Raw genomic sequence first — 21,912 nt, forward strand, 5'->3', positions numbered from 1 at the left:
CGCTGTGAAGCTGAAAGGCTGGGCAGGCAGTGAAGAGGTTTCTTAGGGCTCCTCAGCCAAAGAGGTCCCTGGCATTCTCCTACCTTACTTCCAACTCAAAAGCTTAGGAGGTGGCAGCGGCCACAAAAAAGAAGAATTATTATTCCCTGTATAAGCAGAAAATATTCAGGCCAAGTTTGTCTATTCTAAAAATAAACCCTCAGTGGAGAGATATCCTTGAGGTGTTGGGTCTTTCAGCAGGGAGAGAAACCCTGGTGGATATTAAAAAAATAATCACCAAATAATATTTAATGCGAAGCCAAGTATGTTTAAAGTAGAGAGCTAATTTGCAGTTGGGCAAGCACAGACTCTTAAGTTATGCATGAATAAGACTTGCCATTACTTCAAACTTACAATGCGACGCTGAATCTGAAAGTAGTTTTCTGAGAATTTACAAGTGACCTATTCATTTGAAGAACTGAAGCTAGTTTAAAAAAAGACAGTTCCCTTTCGATATTTAGCAAATCTGTTTGACTGCTTTTCAACTGAATCACTTCAAAAGTAAAGTCACTACGTCAGTCTAGCAAATTTTACACAGTGAAACAAGAACAAAAACTTCCCATAAAAGGGTTCAGAGAAATCGCCCTTTGTTTTGCATCAGAGAAACAAAGTCGTGTAACGAGGATAATTTTTCAAATAATGTGTTCTACAGAATAGAACTCCTGTGCATTTAATAGTATGTTGATTTTGCTCCCATTCTGGAGCGAGCGCTCAAGGCAGAAATGTACTTGCATCCCCTCCCTCCAAGATACTATAAGCTGCAATAGGCTGAAACAGGACAAATCACATTTTCATCTGGGATGCCTAACTTTGGGCAAAGGGCAAGGTAAAAGAGAAGAGGGTCTCCTGCATAAGCCCATACACTTACAATTTGCTCTACATACCTGAAATGGGTATTGATTTTAATACAGAGATGAATTTCTGGATCAGTTGCGAAAGGAATCTTCTTTCTTGAAATGCCCTAAAAAACAACAAGACATGATTCCACATCCTGCTTATGAACTTCCCAGATGGATCTGGTTGACCATGGCGGGAAGCAGAACGTTGGACTAGATAAGCTTCTGTTCTGACCCAGCAAGGCTCATCTTATGTTCTCACATAAGCAGTTGTCTTACTGCATGTCTTTCAACCTGGCTTACTTGGGGAAGGTTCCTGGTCAGTCTATTTAATGTGTCTGTACTGGATGAATAAACCAAATATGCCAGTATAATATGCAGGAACATATTGTGGTACAGCTGCACTGTATCACATCCACTATCCACTACACCCAGATGGCAAGCAGATGTGGGGTCTTAGTCAGCCCAACTCCTGTTTTCCCCAAGCAGCATGAGGTACAAATGGGCCTTTGCCAAAACAGCTTTTCTTCACAGACAAAGCAAATTACAATCCCCACACATGATTTATTAAAAGCAATACTATTAAACTTACTGTGCCCGAGTATTTTCATCCATTTTCTCATCATTCTTCTTGATCAAATTCCAAAATTTTCTAAGCTTTGGTGTCTTTTTCAATTCGAGTGCCAGACGAGCCTAAAAGGGTGAGACGATGAATTCTGAATAGTATGATGAGCTAGATCTCTAGTATATCCATCCATCTAATTTGGGTGCCCCAAAGGTAATTTCAAAACCCCAAACTGAACAAGAACTTATGCCTGCCCATTGTAAAGGCAGAAGATTTTAAAAGTCTCCAAAACCACTGATTAAAATAGCAATAAATCTCTGACAGCAGAAGCTGTCATGCAAAGATTCATTAGAATGCAGCAGAATTGGTCCAGTCCACATGTCCATGTCCACATGATGCTTCAAAGGTTCCCTGCATTCTTTATGAAAAACTTACAGGCTGCAGTCCCATCCACATGGGCAGGGAGATAAGCTGCTGGACTTGCCCTCTGATCAAATCTACTTCCTGTTGCAAGAAACAGAACAGGCTATTAGTATGTTTATGAGGCTTGGATTCAAAACGACAGTTGCACAAATGGAAGGCACTTCTAGTTGCACAAGGAGGAAGGGGTGTCCCCAACTTTTGGCAATTCCCTTCCCACTACAGCCTCAACATGCCACCTCCCATGCTCTACTGGGAGGACCCCCAAACCCTCCAGAATAGCTTTTGGAAGGGTGTAGTGGTAAGTCAGGAAAGCTCTATTCTATGAGGAAAGGGGAATAAATAATCTACAGCCGGCCAATATCACTAGTATTCCATTAAACCAAGCATGGCCTGTGAGCCACAAATCATGGCTTGACAGTTGTCCAAAAGCAGGAAAAAGAAGAAAAATCCCCGCTAATGCACTTCGTTTGGTGGGTCAATTTTTTTGCAGATCTGATGTGAAGGGGTTATCATCTCTGTCTATAGAATTTTCTGTGCATGGAGTGGCTTCCGAGTCATAACCCCCCTACTCTGGAGAGGCCTAGGCTGGCTATCACCTCTATAAATCCAAATGCTAACCAAAAGGAAGACTTAACTGTCCATTTGAAGTATTATATATACTAAGAGCAAACAAAGATGCAGAATTCTATCAGCTATGTAGCCCAATGTGGCTACTGAGAAAGAAAACATCTGTGGGGAAGATGGGGAAGAGGGAGGCTGGAGTAGCCTGAAAGAGGACAAGACTAGCAGGAACACTGATCAAAAGTTACTCTGCAATACAACACTTTCATGCCAGTCCCACTTACTAAATCCTAGGGCTTTGGTACAGCATATTTGCCCAGTTAAAGAGGTCTTGGAACACCTGCAGAACCTGCTCAAACATAGGCTCTGATTTGTCCTCAAGAGAAATACAATCTCTAGTTGAGGAGCAGGCACTGGGAATGGCTCTAAATGGATCTTTGGAATCCTAGCGTAATAAATGCCACTTAAGAGGGCTCCTTCAGAAGAAAACTGTGACGACTGAATGTGGAGAGGCACAGCATGCTAACAAGAGGAGGCTGCTCTGAGTAGCCAGGACTATGGGCACTTCTGCTGTATTTGCCAAACGCACCATAAATGACAACAACGATAAATCTCTGAAGAATAAAGCTTACCAGACTGTTGAAGCAGTGGTCAAGGAAGAGCAGGAGTATGGTTTGCTCCTGCAGAGAGAACTCGTTGTCACTCTCAGCCAAGGAAGCATCCAGCACACGTTTGAAAAAGAACGGAAAGTGCTCTGGCTTCTTTTTGAATGTCTAAGGGGAACATAAAAGTCAGCAGTGAGCTCACATGGAGCATCTTTTTCATATTTCTGTGCTGAGTGGATGCATAGTGGGGGAAATGCACTCACTGGACATGACAACTGTAAGCTGTTGGCAAGCACAGACTGGCCATTTGCTCATAGGTTTACTGCTGGAACTAGCTATGTAGTAGGAATCGTAGCATTGTAGCATTTGTGCTTCACAGTAAGCAATTTGGTGATGAACACCAACAGAACAGCTGTATCTTTGAACAATGCAAAAGACAATGAGTGATATTCAATATTAGTTATACTCTGAGTAGATCTACTGAAATCAATGGACTAAAATTATTTAGGTCTGCTAATGGGTTTCCTCTTACACTGGATATCATGAAGTGACTACATTGCTGAAGAGTGTTAAGGGACAGAATCAGGAGTCAGATCAATCACTTCTATCTTCTTGAGGAGAAATAGTTGGGCAGTACCCAAATACAACACCCACACTTCTATACCCAGCGGAAGGGTAAGCACAACATCTTTTTTCTGAATGTACAAAGGGGGCAAACTAGCAAATAACAGAAGTGATTCATTCACAACAGACCTGTGTCCTGCAACAGGATAGAAATCGGGTTATCAGTGAAAACTCAAAAAGTAAAAGTAGAAATAGACCATGTACAGAAAATTGAAGGCTTTTTATAATAAATAAATAAGCTGAGACCCAAACAAGATGTGCTGACAGAAGCTTTCCTTGAAATGCAGCTTCAGAGAGGCATTTTTTAATTTTAAAAAATCAGGAATATGACAGGGAAATAATTAGTTAAAACTTATTACTTCCCCTCTGGAACTCTCAAGGCTGCTACTTACATAACAAAAATGTGTATTGTCCAACTTCATCTCCTTTGGCTCCAAATGGAAACCAAGACCCCATTCCTAAAATCACAGCAGTATTGCTGCTTCCTTCCTCTGCCTCCACCAAGGTCACTATGCTCTCACCCCCTGCCCAAAGAAAGCTTCATTGTATTACCACAGGCATGTCTCTTAATGTAAGGATGTCTCTTAGCATTACTGGAAGATGGAGCCATGGAGACTGGAAACTATTGATAATGTAAAATGTCCCCAAAGCAAACTTGTTCTCCAGTTTCCAATAAAGCTGTCCTACAGAAACGAACATTTCTCTTGCCATTATCTTTTGACAGCACAAAAAACTTCACCATTAAGTGCCAGACTTTGTCAAGTCACAACGCAGAGAAAACACCTCCAATCACTGAAACAATTCTTTTCACATTTCTCCTGCTTCCACTGTGAAACCTTTCAACTGTCCCTTGCTATTCTCTAACAGGAGCCTGCTGTTGTTTTAAAAGGCTGCGGCAGACGACTTCAGACGAGGCACAGTGACAGCCGGTATTGCGCTTTCTGACATGCGACGACACTTTAAGTGGGCAATGTGAAAGTTGCAAATTGTGGCTCAAAGTTACTGCAGGCTATAATTGAAGTCTATTACCTCCCATGCGGGAACGTTCTCCCTGAACTTTTCATTCACCATACAACAGATTGACATCAAATAAGCCTTGCTTGACACCTCGGGAGAATAATTCATCCACAAGTAATTTTCAAGGTACTGGCTGTGAAAAGTGAAAAGACAAGAGAGTTACCACCCATCTAATATGTCATTCATCGGGGGGCAAGAAACATAATGATCTTTTATAAAAACTAAAAAAGTTATCTATATGATTTGTACGTAGCTTCCAATGTCGCCTCCAACACAGGTCACTGCAATAAAAGTTACCAGGGCCATTTAAATCAATCTGAGTGAGGACAGCACATGAATTAGCCCTCTGGAACACTCTGTTCATTAAAGAAGTTTTGCATGTACTTGGCACAAGCACTACATTAGTCTGAACACTAATTCATGCTTATTTTGTAAGGAGAATAAGAATAAGCATCCCTCCTACTTGCGACACGCACTTCAGCAGACACTTGCTTTAGTACTCAAAGGCAAATGCCTCCTGTCTCTTGAAATAAAAGCCATCACATGAATTGTGGAAAAAAATGAATCGACAGCATGGACACTTGCGAATGCGCTAAAAAGCAGGACAACTTGGTTTCACAAGCAAAATCAAAAACCTAGAATCATAGAATCATAGAGTTGGAAGAGACCACAAGGGCCATCGAGTCCAACCCCCTGCCAAGCAGGAAACACCATCAGAGCACTCCTGACATATGGTTGTCAAGCCTCTGCTTAAAGACCTCCAAAGAAGGAGACTCCACCACACTCCTTGGCAGCAAATTCCACTGTCGAACAGCTCTTACTGTCAGGAAGTTCTTCCTAATGTTTAGGTGGAATCTTCTTTCTTGTAGTTTGGAACCATTGCTACGTGTCCGCTTCTCTGGAGCAGCAGAAAACAACCTTTCTCCCTCCTCTATGTGACATCCTTTTATATATTTGAACATGGCTATCATATCACCCCTGAACCTCCTCTTCTCCAGGCTAAACATGCCCAGCTCCCTTAGCCGTTCCTCATAAGGCATCTTTTCCAGGCCTTTGATTATTTTGGTTGCCCTCCTCTGGACACGTTCCAGTTTGTCAGTGTCCTTCTTGAACTGTGGTGCCCAGAACTGGGATGCCCTATTTGGGAGTTGAGGATATTCAACCTAGAGTGGCCACAAATAACTTCCATGCACTCCTCCTCCCTACAGCACCTTATAACTTGCTTCTCCCTAGTCCAGGGTTTCCTAAACTGTGGTCTGTGGACCACCAGTGATCTTCAAGTGTCATTCAGCTGGTCTGCAGCATGTCCCCCTTAAATATTCATACTGATTTTTAAATTTTATTCATATTGGGGTTTTAAATTTTCCTATATTGTATCTTATTTGAATTCTTTGGAATGCAAGTTGTAATACATTGTATTACAATATAATAAACAGAAGAAGCAATAACAATACCACTGCCTCTATCCCTCTGCATTACGCTTGCCACTACCAGCAGAAAAATATTTAAGTGGTCCACCAGCACCATCAACAATTTTCTAGTAGTCCATGGGAGAGGGGTAAGTTTGGGAACCACTGCCCTAACCAAAACAACAAACCCTTTCTACATCTAGCCCATGTAGAGGCTCCTCCAAGCCCCATTATGAAAATTTATTTGTGTTCCATCCAAAGACCTATTTACCCAGCCCATCTCCATTCTTCCAGCAAAGGCTCAGAGGTTTTTCAATCTAATTGGGCAAGGATCACAACCCATTAAAAGTTTATGCATTACAGGCTCAGTGCAAAAATAAAGGTTTCAACAGAGTTACATAAAACACCCAGGGTGTCATCACTGCTTACAGCAAAAAAACGAAGCAGGAGGAAGCTTTGTTTTCTCTAAATGTTTGGAAGAATTAAACAAAACCTATACTTTAGCTGGCATAACATTGTATTTCCTGTAGTTTCAACTATACAGCTTATGACACACCGGGATATGGCCAAGTGAAGGAATGAGCTACATTATCTTTCCAAACAGCTACGGTACTTCATCCTTGCCTTAGTAATGGTAAATACAAATATTATTTGGACAGAAATTAGAATGTTTGAAGCATTTCATACAAATTATGTCAGCAATCCTTATAACGACCCTGTAAGATAAGTTCAGAGATAGAGCCAGCATTGCACAGTGGTTAGTGTTGGACTAGGGAGCCATGTTCAAATTCCCACGCAACCACGAAGCTCAGGGGTGATCTTGGACCAGTCACTGTCTCTCGGTCTGTCCTACCTTACAGGGTCGTTATGACAATGCCATGAGTTTTCTGGAGAAAAGGTGGGCTATATATGTATCAAACAAACAAACAAAATTATCATCTCCATCTTGCAGATGGAGGGTGTGGAGATTAAGCTGGGATATAGTGGATTGCTAATAGCCAATTAGTAAATTTATGGCAAAGGAGATTTTTGAACCAGTAAGACACTACCCCACACGGGTCAGATTATCATTTTAAAGTGCATTTCTTTCTCTAAAAACACTTACCTAAATTCCAGAAGCATGATTTTTCTAATCGCAAATCTGAAATCACAGGCAGGGGGGAAAATTAACATTTCAACTCTTGCCTAAATTAGTTTACCTTATGTTGTATATTTGAACTCAAGGGGTACTGTGCTTTGGAGGATATAAACTAACCTGCATGGCAGATTCCATATGGTGCTGATGATGGACTTTTGATTGCTCCACATCACTTGTGATATAAAGCACTGCTGGGTTCTCTGATGTCTCCCATGCTATGTAACATCCAGCAGAGGCTGGTCTATTAGAATGAATGGACCATCAATATCAGTCTGCCTCAACCAGCTCCCACCTGTCTGTCCCCATTTACAAATAGTTCAGCGGGTGGCATTGGCTATCAACCTTCTCCTCCTTAGTCTCAGTGTTACAGGGAGAAGGATGGGGACAAAACCTGAATTAGTTGGTTCTGAATATCATTGTCTATGGCTGGTGGCCTCCTTCCCTTCTCCCCTACCAGTTGTGATGGGCACCAGCTTTCACTGTTAACATGAAACTGCCATCAGAGATGTCATCAGAACACTAACAACTCCCAGCTGCATTTCTCTTTTTCATTCAGTCCAGATGGCATTGGGATATATGAAGGTTGCAAGTCTTATATTATAGTTTTAAATTGTATTTTTCTCTCTTATTGTATAAGCCACCTTGAACAAGTTTTACAGTGGTACCTCCGGTTGCGGATGGGAGTCATTCCGGAGCGCTGGTTGGATCCCAATGTTTCTGCAACTGGAGGGACCACCTCTGGGCATATGGGCACGGTGAAACCCGGAAAAATACTTCCAGGTTTGCCACGTATGTATCCCGAAGGATACGTAACCAGAGGTGAACGCAAGTAGAGGTACCACTGTACTCATAAAGACAGAAAAAGACTATAAATCCTATAATTAAATAAAAATTCTAGACAGGTGCCCATAATCAGTGGTGAGATGCACTGGTCTGTGGCCTGTATTTCTTCTAAGGAATAATAAAAAATTGTCCTTGCAAGACAATTTATGCAAGAAAAGCATATACATACACAGAATTCAGACACTTATTTTATGGAGACTTCATTGTTTGAAAAGTCAAAAGTGTGTCTATTATGATACAGATAATGGATAACAGAGAAAATGCAGTATACATACTTGGACCTAACAATTTCTTTTCCATACACATCTTCAATAACCTACAACAAAGGAAGAGAGAGGGTTTTTTGAAAAAAGAAAAAGATATGCAGCACAATTCTTGCTCTCCTTTATCTCCTCTTTCCAGTAACATGCATTTTCAGAGATGAATTCTTTAACACCATCAACACAGTAGCACAGTTTTAAAACTACAATAATGCTTCATGTTTTCAACAAATGAAATCAGAAGTATTAAGAAGATTGTGCAGGGAAGGAATAATAATCTATGTACTGAAATCAAACTGGTTTTTAAAAGAAACTTCAAGGAACCTTTGGAGGTTTGACAAAATATTCCATTATATAAGCAGCAAATATAGAATAGAATGTAAAAGCTGCTGTCAGGGTGGCTTATTTGTACAGTTTTAAACAAAGTGCTGAAATCAAATCAACATTCTTCCTGTTCTGTAATCCAAAATAATTTTTTTTACTTTAAATACGAGTTTCTAGGATTTATTGCACTACCAATTTAAAATAGAACTAACAATGTTTTAAGCATTTACCTTTGACTCAAATGGTAGCCTTTTCTTGACATATGGTGCCCAGTACTTGTTTGCCAACTGTAAGATAAAAGGTCATTTCATTAAAATATACAATCAGAAGTCCTAGCCTACTATAACCAAACCTCCATTCTATATGATAACATGAGAATATTTCCATACTTTCCCTCTGTGTACAAAAAGGGTAAGGATGCAAGGTTTTATACAGTCGTACCTTGGTTTTCAAACAGCTTAGTTCTCGAACATTTTGGCTCCCGAATGGCGCAAACCTGGAAGTGACTGTTCCGGTTTGTGAACTATATATGGAAGCCAAATGTCCGACGGGGCTTCCGCTTGGCTGCTTTCTGCAGCCAATCAGAAGCTGCACTTTGGTTTCCAAACGTTTATAATAGTTTAATAACTTGAATATTCAAACACTGCTCAATCTTTGCCCTCTAGATGTTTTGGCCAGTACTAGCTGGGGCTGATGGACATTGCAGTTCAATGTCAAAGGCACCAGGTGGGTAAAGGCTGAGCTAGCTACTCATTAGAGAGCCAGATTGCAGTAAGCAAGCTGTTTCCTCTGGGGGAGTGGCATGCACACCAGTTTGTTGAAAGCTATTTTTTTTAAATAATGAAAAAGGACTGGCAGAGATTCTTATTTTGAGCCCTGATTTATAAAGCAAAATATCTTACTAGTACAATGGTCTGCTTTGGGGGCACAGTCCTAATCCCTCCCCAGTTAGTACAGTGAGTACCGTATTTTTTGCTCTATAAGACTCACTTTTTCCCTCCTACAAAGTAAGGGGAAATGTGTGTGCGTCTTATGGAGCGAATGCAGGCTGCGCAGCTATCCCAGAAGCCAGAACAGCAAGAGGGATTGTTGCTTTCACTGCACAGTGATCCCTCTTGCTGTTCTGGCTTCTGAGATTCAGAATATTTTTTTTCTTGTTTTCCTCCTCCAAAAACTAGGTGCATCTTGTGGTCTGATGTGTCTTATAGACGAAAAATATGGTATATCCTCTGTGTGTGGTCCAGCCATTCATTTTATCAGTCAGCAAAATGATGGTGCCTGTCAAAAGACTTACTGCAACTATATGCAACCGCAATCAACAAATCATAATAATGACCTTTCCTCAATGTGTTAATTGTTGTCCATGGGTAAAAGGTAAAGGTACCCTGCCCGTACGGGCCAGTCTTGACAGACTCTAGGGTTGTGCGCTCATCTCACTCTAGAGGCCGGGGCCAGCGCTGTCCGCAGACACTTCCGGGTCACGTGGCCAGCGTGACGAAGCTGCTCCAGCGAACCGGCACCAGAGCAGCACACGGAACGCCGTTTACCTTCCCGCTAGAAAGCAGTACCTATTTATCTACTTGCACTTAATTGTGCTTTCGAACTGCTAGGTGGGCAGGAGCTGGGAACGAACGACGGGAGCTCACCCCGCCGCGGGGATTCGAACCGCCGACCATGCGATCGGCAAGTCCTAGGCGCTGAGGTTTTACCCACAGCGCCACCCGCATCCCAATGTCCGTGGGTATTTAAAACAATTGCTTTGCTTTATTATTAAATACAAAGTTCAGTGTTGGGAGAAACAAGTCATATGTGCTTAATACACCCACAAATACAATACTTTTGACACTGAAGACATAAAGTCTTTTGGACGCATGATGTTTTGCAGGAAACATGGTTGAGGCATCCTGCCTTAGTGTGATCATCAACAAAACCTCCATGTTCAGGGGCAGTGCACCTAGTCTAACTATACTATTGATTCCATATTTTACCAAAGCTTTCCCAGAGGCTTCTATCCAGCTTCTGCAGAAAACAGGTGCTGGATTAGAATATGAAATGTCAGTCTGATTCAGCAGCACTATTCCTACGAGAGCATAAAAGGGGTGCTGCTGGATCAGATCAAAAAGGCCGATATAACCCAACATCCTGTTCTCCTTGTGGTCAACCGGGTAGGTGCCTATGGAAAATTCACAAGCAGGACATAGTTTTAATTCGACCAGTGTTTAACTGTTTTTAATGGTTTCTCATTGTTCTTATTTTTATCTGTAAGCCTCCTTGAGTCCCTGTCAGGGGGGAAAGCGGGGTATAATGAAATATAACAACAACCACAACAACCCAGATGTTTAGAAATCCCGGTGCGAATTCTTGTATATTTCAACGCACCGTCAACTTTTCCTGGTTTTATCTTTTCGTAAACGGCTTTTGAGGTGTTTTCTTCTTGCAATCAACCAACTTCATGAAACAAAAACGAACCAAAGGACAGCACCCCTAGCCACCTATTTACCCAGAGACACAGTGCCTCTATAATCATAAAGGTGGCCTAGTGGTTAGTGACAGACCGAAAAACTGGGAGACCAGGGTTCAAATACTTTCCTGGGCGACCCTGGACTTCCCACCTTAGCCTACCTCGCACGGTTGTTTTGGGGGTTTTTAAATGAGAGGCGAGGGAAGAACCTCCTTGGAGGGGGGAACTGAAGGTGGGAGACAAATGCAATCAATAGATAAAGGGATCCTCCCTAGTGGGGGTGGGGGCTTCCCTCATGTGCCCCTTCAAAGGGGGACGTGCCCCAGATCTCTCTCCACCTGAGCCCAGCATCTTCCGGATCCCTTTGCTCCCTTCGGGTATGATGTGGGGGGGGGGGGGGGCTCACCTGCGTCACGAACTCGGCGTTGATCTGCGACACGGTGGGAGCCACGATCTTCTTGGGCGCAGGCGGCTCCTGCTGGGCTCCCGCCGAGGAGATCGCCGGCGCCGCTGCCATGTTGTTTCCGCGCAGCAGCCCCTTCCACGCCTCTTCCACGAGGCCAGCCTCCCCGCCCTCTCTCTCTTGAGAACCACGCTTGGTATTGCCCGTTCTCTCCCCCCCCCCCGTAGTATGGTTTCTCCCGCCCGGACTGAAGCCGCTACGGCTGCCGCCACACACGCTACTTCCGCTTCCTTTACAGATTCCGTTCGCCTCTTCCCTTTCCCCTCGCCTTGAGAAGCTGGGGCACATAGAGATAGAAATTATAGCATGACGTCCACTCCCTCGAGTGACTCCTTGAGGGTTCCATTCCATGCAGACTTAGCAAGGAGGAAGTCCCATACACTCAACCGGGTTTACTTCTGAGTGGGCAGGCGCAGCACTGCCCTGTATGTTTAGAATCTGCATTATACACTTGGAAAGGTGGAAAGCGCCAGGTGTCCGCGTGCAACCGAATAGTTGAGAAGGGAGGGGATTTATCTAAATTATTTTTTATTTTTGCTGCAAACAGAGGGGCGGGAGCTTTTGTTTTGTGTCTTGATTTCCGCTTTCAGAGGAGAAGTGGCCGCGTCAAAAACCGCTTGTTTTCAACGAAGAGTGTAACTCTGATCTGCAAGCAAACCTGATTTAATTTAATTTAATGACAGCAGCGATCCTGCACGCGGTTACCTGACAATAACTCACGTTTAGCGTGAAGTTAGGGTGAAAGTGTCTGCTATGACAAGAGTTACAGCGCAATCCATACCCTCTCTACTCAGAAGTAAGTCCCAGTGAATTCAGTGGGGCTTACTCCCAGGGAAGCGGGGTTAGGATTGCAGCTTTGTTAGGATGGCTTTCCTGGACTGCAGCCCACTTCCTCCGGTGCAAAAGTGACCAAAGTGTGCGCGTGCGTGCGTGTATACACACATTCACACGTTATACACTGTTGGTATGCTCATGGTTTTAAGTTAGTGGTTTAAGACCTGCTTGGGCGCCTATAATTCTCTCCCAGTCCTCGCCTCTGAGTGGAGCTTTTCCCTTAGTTTAAGTCACGCAGCAATAAACTAAGCTTGTGCTTGTTCTCTCCCTGAACTCAGCACGACACACACAAGAATATAGGCAGAAAATCTCAATAATTATACGCATGACACTTAGCTATGAGAAAGCTCGCTTGATATTACGATTTGATTTCTGTGCTGCTTTATGTAAACAGTAGACTGGTAAGAGCTTTAAGGTAGCTCGCTTCATCTGCGTGACTTAAGCGCATCTTGATAACGTGTGTACGGTGTGGTATTGTGCGGCAGCTCCCAATGCCCTTACCTCGCTCTACCAGCCCCATCCCCCAAAAATGTAGAGATCATCACAATAGGAGCTTTGAGCCACAGCGTGCAATGGCTTCAGCCTAAATGGTTTAAACAGGAGTGCTCGCTGCTCCCCTCTGCTGGACGTTGGATGTAACAGCAATATTAGTACGGATTTTATTTTGTTGCTTTACCAGGGGTCAGCAAACTTTTTCAGCGGGGAGCCAGTCCACTCTCTCTCGGACCTTGGTGGGGGGCAGGGCTACATTTTTTTTTTTGGGGGGGGGGGAATGAACGAATTCCTATGCCCCACAAATAACCCAGAGATGCATTTTAAATAAAGCACACATTTTACTCATGTAAAAACACCAGGCCGTCCCCACAAATAACCCAGAGATGCATTTTAAATAAAAGGACATATTCTACTCATGTAAAAACACACTGATTCCGGCTGGATTGAGAAGGCGATTGGGCCAGATGCGGCCCCCGGGCCTTAGTTTGCCTACCCATGCTTTATTCAGTCATTACTGTATATAATTTCCTACTTTACATGCAGCACAGCATTTGTCAGTGTTTGTATATTGTAATGAAATCCCCCCCCCCCCATCATATGAACCTGCGGCAATGCTTGCAGGATATCTTTGGGACCAGGCCATATATGTCTGCTATCCCTGGAACTGGATTGTGTGGGATATAAGGATTTATTTATTTATTTATTTATTTAAAATGTAATTAAACATATACAAAAAGAGCCCAACTGGAATACAGTATTATCTTTGCATAATTGTTATTGACCATGACACCTTCAGGCAGCACTTAAAGGGGCCCCTGACCGTTAGGTCCAGTCGCAGATGACTCTGGGGTTGCGGCGCTCATCTCACTTTATTGGCCGAGGGAGCCGGTGTACAGCTCCCGGGTCATGTGGCCAGCATGACTAGGCCGCTTCTGGCGAACCAGATCAGCGCACGGAAACACCATTTACCTTCCTGCCAGAGCGGTACCTATTTATCTACTTGCACTTTGACGTGCTTTCAAACTGCTAGGTGGGCAGGAGCAGGGACTGAACAACGGGAACTCACCCCGTCGCGGGGATTTGAACCACCGACCTTCTGATCGGCAAGCCCTAGTCTCTGTGGTTTAGACCACAGCGCCACCTGTGTCCCCAGGCAGTCACACTTCTTTGAAGTCTCTCAGCCCCACTCACCTCACAGAGTGTTTGTTGTGGGGGAGGAAGGGAAAGGAGAATGTTAGCCGCTTTGAGACTCCTTAAAGGGAGTGAAAGTTGGGATATCAAATCCAAACTCTTCTTCTTCTTAACCGTATGCTAGTATTCTCTTATCAGGCTGGGACATTCCTTGACTCCACAAACTTCTACAGCATTGGTAAACACTTCCTCTGCTTGCCTTGAATGTGATGGGAACATAGGAAATGACCTTATTTGGCCCCCTGCTACTGGCTCGGCTTGGTCAGACAGAGGTCCTCCTCGTCACCTGCTAGTCCGATCCTTTTTCAGAGATAGCATACTTGTGGCCCCCCAGAGGCTGGATGCTTCCAGACAAGCTGCTTATTGAGCGTCCACTCTGATCTGTTTCCACGAAGGGCTGATGGCATTGCATCACAGCAAGTGTAACCCCAGTGCATTTCCCCCATCACTTGCCTTATTGCAAAAAGTCCTATCCTTTGGAGAAATGGGTTTGTTGCACAATGCCTCCCAATCAGCTATAACTGTGCAAGTTGAATTTGATGCCATGTGATTGAATTCCACCTGAAAATTGCCACAGTCTGGAAGTACTCATCATTGGACAACCTCGCCCCCTGCATTGCCTCAGACCACTGGCCAATGCTGGCTTGGAGTTGGAGGCCAGCACAATCTGAAGGTCCCTGGTCCTTGTTTAACCAACGATGCCTGGGACCCAACCTGGGATCTTTTGCATTTAGAGCATGTGCTCTACAGGCTGTTCTGTAACTTCCATTCTGATCAGAAAGGGTTTAAAGATGCTCGGGTTATCCAGACCGACCTTTTATGGTTCCCTTTCCTTCATTTTCCAGCGGGAAATTGGTGGCAATAAGAATTTCATAGCCACCCTGATCCCAATTTTGCAGACAGCTGCCAGGATCTAGTCCTGCCAAGAACCATGGGAAATATTCTGTTTATTGTTGCATCAAACCAGCCAGTAGTCATGCTCCAACAGTGAGTTGGAAATGCACGAGTGCATCCACAACTCTGCATACGTTTGTGTTAAAGGATTGAAGGCCATTACCAACTTAGTAATTCAAGTCTTTCCAATCCAGCTTGAGTATATTTTCCCATTTATGGCGCTGGAAATGCTCAGCTGAAAGTTCCCACTGCAAGCCAAAAGGGCCTTAGGTAAATTAGACCAGGTATGTGGAAGTTGTCTAGGGGACGCAGGTGGCGCTGTGGGTTAAAGCCTCAGCGCCTAGGGCTTGCCGATCGAAAGGTCGGCGGTTCGAATCCCTGCGGCGGGGTGCACTCCCGTCGTTCGGTCCCAGCGCCTGCCAACCTAGCAGTTCGAAAGCACCTCCGGGTGCAAGTAGATAAATAGGGACCGCTTACCAGCGGGAAGGTAAACGGCGTTTCCGTGTGCGGCTCTGGCTCGCCAGAGCAGCGATGTCATGCTGGCCACGTGACCCAGAAGTGTCTCCGGACAGCGCTGGCCCCTGGCCTCTTAAGTGAGATGGGCGCACAACCCCAGAGTCTGTCAAGACTGGCCCGTACGGGCAGGGGTACCTTTACCTTTACCTTTAAGTGGAAGTTGTCTATCTAACCAGAACATCAGCAGATCTTTTTCTTGATTGTAAAGACTGGATGTGTGTGTTTTGTTTTCATTAGCAAACTATTATGCTAGTTGGCTCTATTTCTTGGATTCAGCCGCCTCAGATGAATTGGATTTGTCGAATGTAATGGTGTGTATTTCTTTCTTTTTCTTTTTTTACATAGCAGAAGTTCCTTTCTTTGTTTATCTCATTAAACAGTAATGATTGGCTGTACATGATGCCTCAGTTTAGTAACAGATGCTTTCTGAAATATTCAGGACTTTAAAAGGAGCCGTCTGTGCTGTTCTGGTTTGTGTATAAATATTTATTCAGGACAACTTCTGAAAAATGTTCTACCATCTATGTCTGTAAGTAAAATGCACAGTAAACTTTGTGGACAATTTATCTTGGACTAAGTAGGACTCTGCAGGCCATATTCTCAGGCGAACCAGTTACCTCATTTGAGTCCATGCTTATATGGTGGGCTGAGTGTCAAAGGTGGTTCCCCCACCATTTTTCTTGACACCATCCAAAGGGCCTCCCAGCACATGTGTCCAATGTCCAAACTATATTCATAGAAGGGAAGCCAACACCCCACCCCTAACCAAGCCAGCACTCTATCTGGCATGTGAGAATTCTCCCCATAATACGATGCCAAGAGGAGCAAGACTGCTACCACGTTGTGGGAATAAAAAGGCAAAGTTCTACATGCCGTTCACCTGCTCCTTTCTTTACCTCAGGACTGGGGAAACATGTGGCTCTACAGACATTGTCGGTCTCCCAATTCCCATCAGCCACCAACCCCCCAGGGATGATGGGATCATAGTCCAAGCAACATCTTGAGGGTTCCAGGTTCCCATCCCTAGAGGGAGCCATCCATTAATAGCAGGCTTCCTCAAACACGGCCCTCCAGATGTTTTTGGCCAACAACTCCCATGATCCCCAGCTAGCAGAACCAGTGGTCAGGGATGATGGGAATTGTAATCTCAAAACATCTGGAGGGCCGAGTCTGAGGAAACCTGATTAATAGACTGAGGGCTGTATTTTGAATTTAAAATGTCCAGCTCAGATTAGGTTAGTCTGCCAGCATGTTGCAAGTGGTCAACAGATTGACACAGAACAGTTACAAGCACACTAGTCCAAAGGTAGGCTACAGTTGGTGGAAGAACAGTTATGGCAGCTGCATAAACAAAGAAGACTTGAGGTGAAATTTAGGACTAGGATGGTTCGGCTAAGCTTGAAAGCCTATTGGAAGAGCTTGGGGAAGACTCATACCCAGTGGTAACATGGAGGTCAGGATAGCTGCACTAGTGTATCTGCACCACAATCTTTCAACACAATTGGGCTGGTATCAGAGAAGGCTTAGATTTAGTTTTCAAAGTGAAACTAAACACACACAAAGTTAAAAAACTGCTCAATAAAAGGAACGTTCATTACAAAAGGACATATAGAAGCTTCATTCAGCAGTAAAATATTTAACTCCAGTAAAGAAAATGTATTTTTGAGGGTTTTTAAAAAATATAAACCTTCATTAATAAACCAAGATTAGGCAGATATGTGATGCAGAGGCGCTTGAAAACACTGGGGGGAAATACTAATACATGAAAGTGCACTTTCAACAGGACTACCTAGGTATTTTTCTGACACCCATAAAAACATACTCATCTCTGGCTCATAGAAGTAAATTGGGGGTATGCTTTTGAGAGATTTGTTAAACTCAAGATGGAAATGATCTCTTGATGTTAACAGTAGGAAGGTTGCCACTAATTTGTAAATCCCAAGGAATAATAATTTGTTTGATAGGCAGGAAACATATCACTACAAATGCTGGAAGACCATAATTTGTAAATTGATGGTTCACTAATACGCCAGAATGATAGGTTGATGTTTCATCAATGGGAGTTAATGACAGATGTTCTCCTGGTAGCCAGGAACCCAACTTTAGCATTTGGAATATGATGTTACATCAGACGTTGAGGATTTGAAGGCCCTTCTTCAGTCTGAATGCAGAGAAAACCTAAATTGTGCAAGCTAGCAGAAACATCATTGGGATCCAGTTGTTCTCTATAGGATCCTGATGCAGAATTAGCACTGCTGCTAATTAGCCCAGGAATCTATTTGTCCCTACCAATGTACCAGTCACTAGCCATGGAACAGCTTGACCTTTCTCTAACCATCAAGCCAATTCAGCTTCTTCTCCTCTTCTGGCATATGGTTCATTCCACAGCTACAACAATCATTGAAGAATGCACAATTGTATAAGCATCTAATTTTGTACAATTACATTTCCAAGAATTGTTTGACTCTCTGACATACCTGAATTGTCGTCGTCGTCGTCTTCTTCTTCTTCTTCTTCTTCTTCTTCTTCTTCTTCTTCTTCTTCTTCTAGATAAAGTGATGCCTTCTCAAGTAAGAGACTTGCCTGAATATTTTGTCAGAAACAACATTCAAAATGATTCTGCTTGGCAGACTTTAATGGTGTATTTCAAGTTTAAAGGGTGCTTTAAATGTCTTAAATGGTATTAAAGCCTTTTTAACTTTTATGCTTCGCTGGTTTATCTTGGACTTCACTGGTGGAGAAATCATCACTAGCACTTTGCTTCCTTTCCAACCCTTTATTATGCAAATAGAATTAAGTTATCTTTGCTATCAGAGTCCATCCACAAAGTTCTATCTCCAATTTGATTTCAGTTACATGGTTTGACTGTGACTCTCAAAACTTAGAGGACCAAGGAGGATGTCTGAAAATAAGCTGAAGATTCAAATTCAATCTCCCAGGCAAGCAAATTCAAATTTTCAAATTTGCACAGCTTCTACCTAGGCTCTTTTCAGTATGGGTGAGCTGATGTCTTTTAAAATGGGACGACTGTCTAAATGCCTTTCTGTAACGAGTACAGCCAAAGGCCTTCTATCCTGTGTGAGATAATGTCTTTGAAGCTTGGAAGAAGGAGGAAAGGTTTTTCCACATCTGTCGCATTGGCATACTTTATGTCTATTATGTATATTTTTACTGAATGCTAAAAGAGTGCATTGAAGTGCTTCTGGTTATCAAAGAAACTATCATCTCATGAGCCATAAAGTGAGTCATCTTTATAATGCATAGGATCATCCATGGCGGACTTTCGCAGCATACCTTTCTGATTAATTTCTAAATAATGGGTTTCTTCAGGCTCTTGCTAGGATAATGCCAGAGCAAACATCTTTTCCTTTGGATTGTTCTTGCAAATGTCCAAGCTTCCTGGTTCCAGAACTCTGCTTGCTTGATGGAGCCAAATTGTGACTTCTAAAGTGCTGCATTTTCCCATTTTCCCATTTTTTTCTTGTATGAAAAAGGAAACTCAGAGACATTTTCTCCACCATGTTTGAGTTTCCTCAAAGTCTGTTTTTTTAAAAATATGGGCTTTTCAGTGGTAAAGCGACTCACCTGCTGTTGATACTTGTGAGTTCTTATAGTCAAAGCTATGGTTTTCCCAGTAGTGAAGTGAGAGCTGGACCATAAAGAAGGCTGATCACTGAAGAATTGATGCTTTTGAATTATGGTGCTGGAGGAGACTCTTGAGAGTCCCATGGACTGCAAGAAGATCAAACCTATCCATTCTTAAGGAAATCAGCCCTGAGTGCTCACTGGAAGGACAGATCCTGAAGCTGAGGCTCCAATACTTTGGCCACCTCATGAGAAGAGAAGACTCCCTGGAAAAGACCCTGATGTTGGGAAAGATGGAGGGCACAAGGAGAAGGGGACAACAGAGGACGAGATGGTTGGACAGTGTTCTCAAAGCTACCGGCATGAATTTGACTAAACTGCGGGAGGCAGTGGAAGACAGGAGAGCCTGGTGTGCTCTGGTCCATGGGGTCACGAAGAGTCGGACACGACTAAACGACTAAACAACAACAATACTTCCTTCACATTTGTGCAAACTGCACATCTGTTCTGTTTCAGAACATTGTTCGCACTCAGAGCACTGCTACAACATAAATGCAGTGATGACGACCCAGCTGATCTCCCTAATGGATGTCATATGCAGTAACAGTTTCAATACATTTCTGTGCACTTTGCAATGCTGCCTGTAGCATTTGGCTCCTAAGACTCTCTCTCTCTAGTGCAGTATCCAGAGTAATGTTCGGAGCATGAAACTGTTTGTGCTCCAGAAGTTTGTTCTGGGGTTTAAAACCCTGATGACAAAGAGAACATTCAGAAGTATTCTCTTCATTGGGTTTCATCTCTTGATATTTTCTGGTGTATCAACTGGCAAAAAGATTTAACACATACTTAAATGGCTTTTGGGCAGTGTGGATGTGTAATAGTGTGGATGTCTATTCAGCTTAGATGGCGCACGAAATATCTCGCTGAGAGTCTCACACATATGCATGCTCATCCCCCTTCTGGCATCATGCAGATAATCAGATCTGGTGCGCAGATGCTGCACACCCTTCTCTTTCTCTGTAAAATGTTTTGGGCAAAGAGAACATCCCATGACCCAAGTCTCTTTTGTCTCTTTTGCCTGGCACTCTTTGATCTTTCAGCTTGCTCACCCTCACCCTAGATGTTCTCACTGTGAAGCTGTTGATGTCTTTGGAGTGCAATTAAATGTTTGAAGTTTTTGTGACAAATGTTACACTTGAAAGGGGCCTTATGGGTGAGCCAATGTCTCTCCAGAAGGACAAACTGCCTGTAAGTTTTGCAGCTAGCATGACATTCCTATGGCTTCGGGCCAGTGTCTATAAGATAACACCTAGATAGTTTGGATAACGGTTCAAACTGTTTGTAGCAGATGTCACATATATATATGGCCTCCCCCCAGATATTTGGCTGGTTTTTACACCCTGGTGAAATTTTAGCATTTTGTACATCAAGCTATATGATTCATATTTTGTCAAAATCTTTGGCAAAAATAAAGCCTTTCAGCTGGAACCACCAACGCTCCACTGGGATCCTCTAAACAGTGCAAAGAAAATGTTTTAAATATATGCTTTGTTTTCTTTAAAATTGTGACATGTTAGTCTGCAACAGGGGTGGAAAGACAGAAAAAACAATGCCTTTTTCTGCCCCCTCTCCCTGATGTTTGCTGTAACATGAGCAGAAATAAGGCAGCTTATGGCAGGACCCATGAATAAAATGACCTGTGGTTTTGTGAGATGCTACCCCGCAACGGGGTGAGCTCCCGTTGCTCAGTCCCTGCTCCTGCCAACCTAGCACTTCGAAAGCACATCAAAGTGCAAGTAGATAAATAGGTAACGCTCCGGCAGGAAGGTAAAAGGTGTTTCCGTGCGCTGCTCTGGTTCGCCAGAAGTGGCTTAGTCATGCTGGCCACATGACCCGGAAGCTGTCTGCGGACAAATGCCGGCTCCCTTGGCCTATAGAGCGAGATGAGCACTGCAACCCCAGGGTCATCCACGACTGAACCTAACGGTCAGGGGTCCCTTTACTTTTTTACCAGTGTTGTGGGTGCTTTGAATTATAACAATGTTAACTGATGTTTCGTATGCCTTTTTCCTTTATAGTATAATGCATTTATATTTATATTTTTAAATGTAAGTCACTGGGAGACCTACTTAAGCAACAAGCTGCTAACAAGTCCAATAAATAACAACAACAACAATAACAACAGCAAAATTGTTTCATGCACCTTAGCAGATGCACCTGCTACCAAATATGTGGTTTTTTTAACCTGCTGGTCCCCAAAACTGGAAAAGGGAACAAATTGCTCCTTCAGCTCTCTTCCCGTTGTGAAACCTGCATATCCAAGTGCCCATTTCTAGATGCGCATGCAGCAGTGCGCATGCAGAAAAGCAAGGAAACACATAAAGCTTCTACACTCCACTCCTAGAAAGAGAAGGAAGCACCAGTCGCATGCTTACTTGAATAGTCTTTCCTTCTGCACCAAAGGCCCCAGGCCCCACAGGAAGCAGAACATGGTCTCTTCCAGGGCACTGCTTCATTGTGCGCTTGTGCAGTACAAGCCTGCCCATGCTCCTCAGCACTTCCTACTGCAAGGAGCAGTCTTGTGGAGCTTGGTGCATGTCCTCCCTTCCCTGTTTCAGCATGGCTTGCTCCCAAGGCGCTGGTAGGACTTGTCTACCATAGCGGCTTTCAAAGGCAGCTTAATGCAGGTGTTCTCGGACTCCCATCAGCCTGGGGACAATGGTCAGGGATTGTGGAAGTTGTACTCCAGGAACATCTAATCCAGAACTACAATTAATCCAGAATGTGGCAGCTAGACTGGTGACTGGGAGTGGCCGCTGAGGCCATATA

At 43.5% G+C, this 21,912-nt stretch overlaps 2 protein-coding genes across 2 annotated transcripts in view; both read right to left on the minus strand.

Moving 5' to 3' along the window:
- Positions 1–11,696, minus strand: part of AQR (aquarius intron-binding spliceosomal factor) — a 54,475-nt gene extending 42,779 nt beyond the window's left edge. The window contains exons 1-9 of the mRNA XM_079954386.1: positions 11,512–11,696; positions 8,875–8,931; positions 8,336–8,376; positions 7,185–7,220; positions 4,683–4,803; positions 3,057–3,197; positions 1,876–1,944; positions 1,468–1,568; positions 924–1,000 (exon numbers count right to left, since the gene is read on the minus strand). Of these exons, the coding sequence (XP_079810512.1) occupies positions 924–1,000; positions 1,468–1,568; positions 1,876–1,944; positions 3,057–3,197; positions 4,683–4,803; positions 7,185–7,220; positions 8,336–8,376; positions 8,875–8,931; positions 11,512–11,622 (754 nt within the window). The 5' untranslated portion in view covers positions 11,623–11,696. The remainder of the gene's footprint in view (positions 1–923; positions 1,001–1,467; positions 1,569–1,875; positions 1,945–3,056; positions 3,198–4,682; positions 4,804–7,184; positions 7,221–8,335; positions 8,377–8,874; positions 8,932–11,511) is intronic.
- Positions 11,697–18,447: 6,751 nt separating this feature from the next.
- ZNF770 (zinc finger protein 770) lies at positions 18,448–21,599 on the minus strand (the record flags this gene model as incomplete). Its single annotated transcript, XM_079987023.1, is given in 7 exon segments — positions 18,448–18,569; positions 18,572–18,706; positions 18,709–18,724; positions 18,728–18,835; positions 20,203–20,358; positions 20,362–20,514; positions 21,519–21,599. Coding segments are annotated over 7 exon segments (771 nt in total).
- Between the last annotated feature and the right edge of the window lie 313 nt (positions 21,600–21,912).

Source organism: Podarcis cretensis, assembly GCF_951804945.1.
Source record: "Podarcis cretensis genome assembly, chromosome: 1".
NCBI lineage: Eukaryota > Metazoa > Chordata > Lepidosauria > Squamata > Lacertidae > Podarcis > Podarcis cretensis.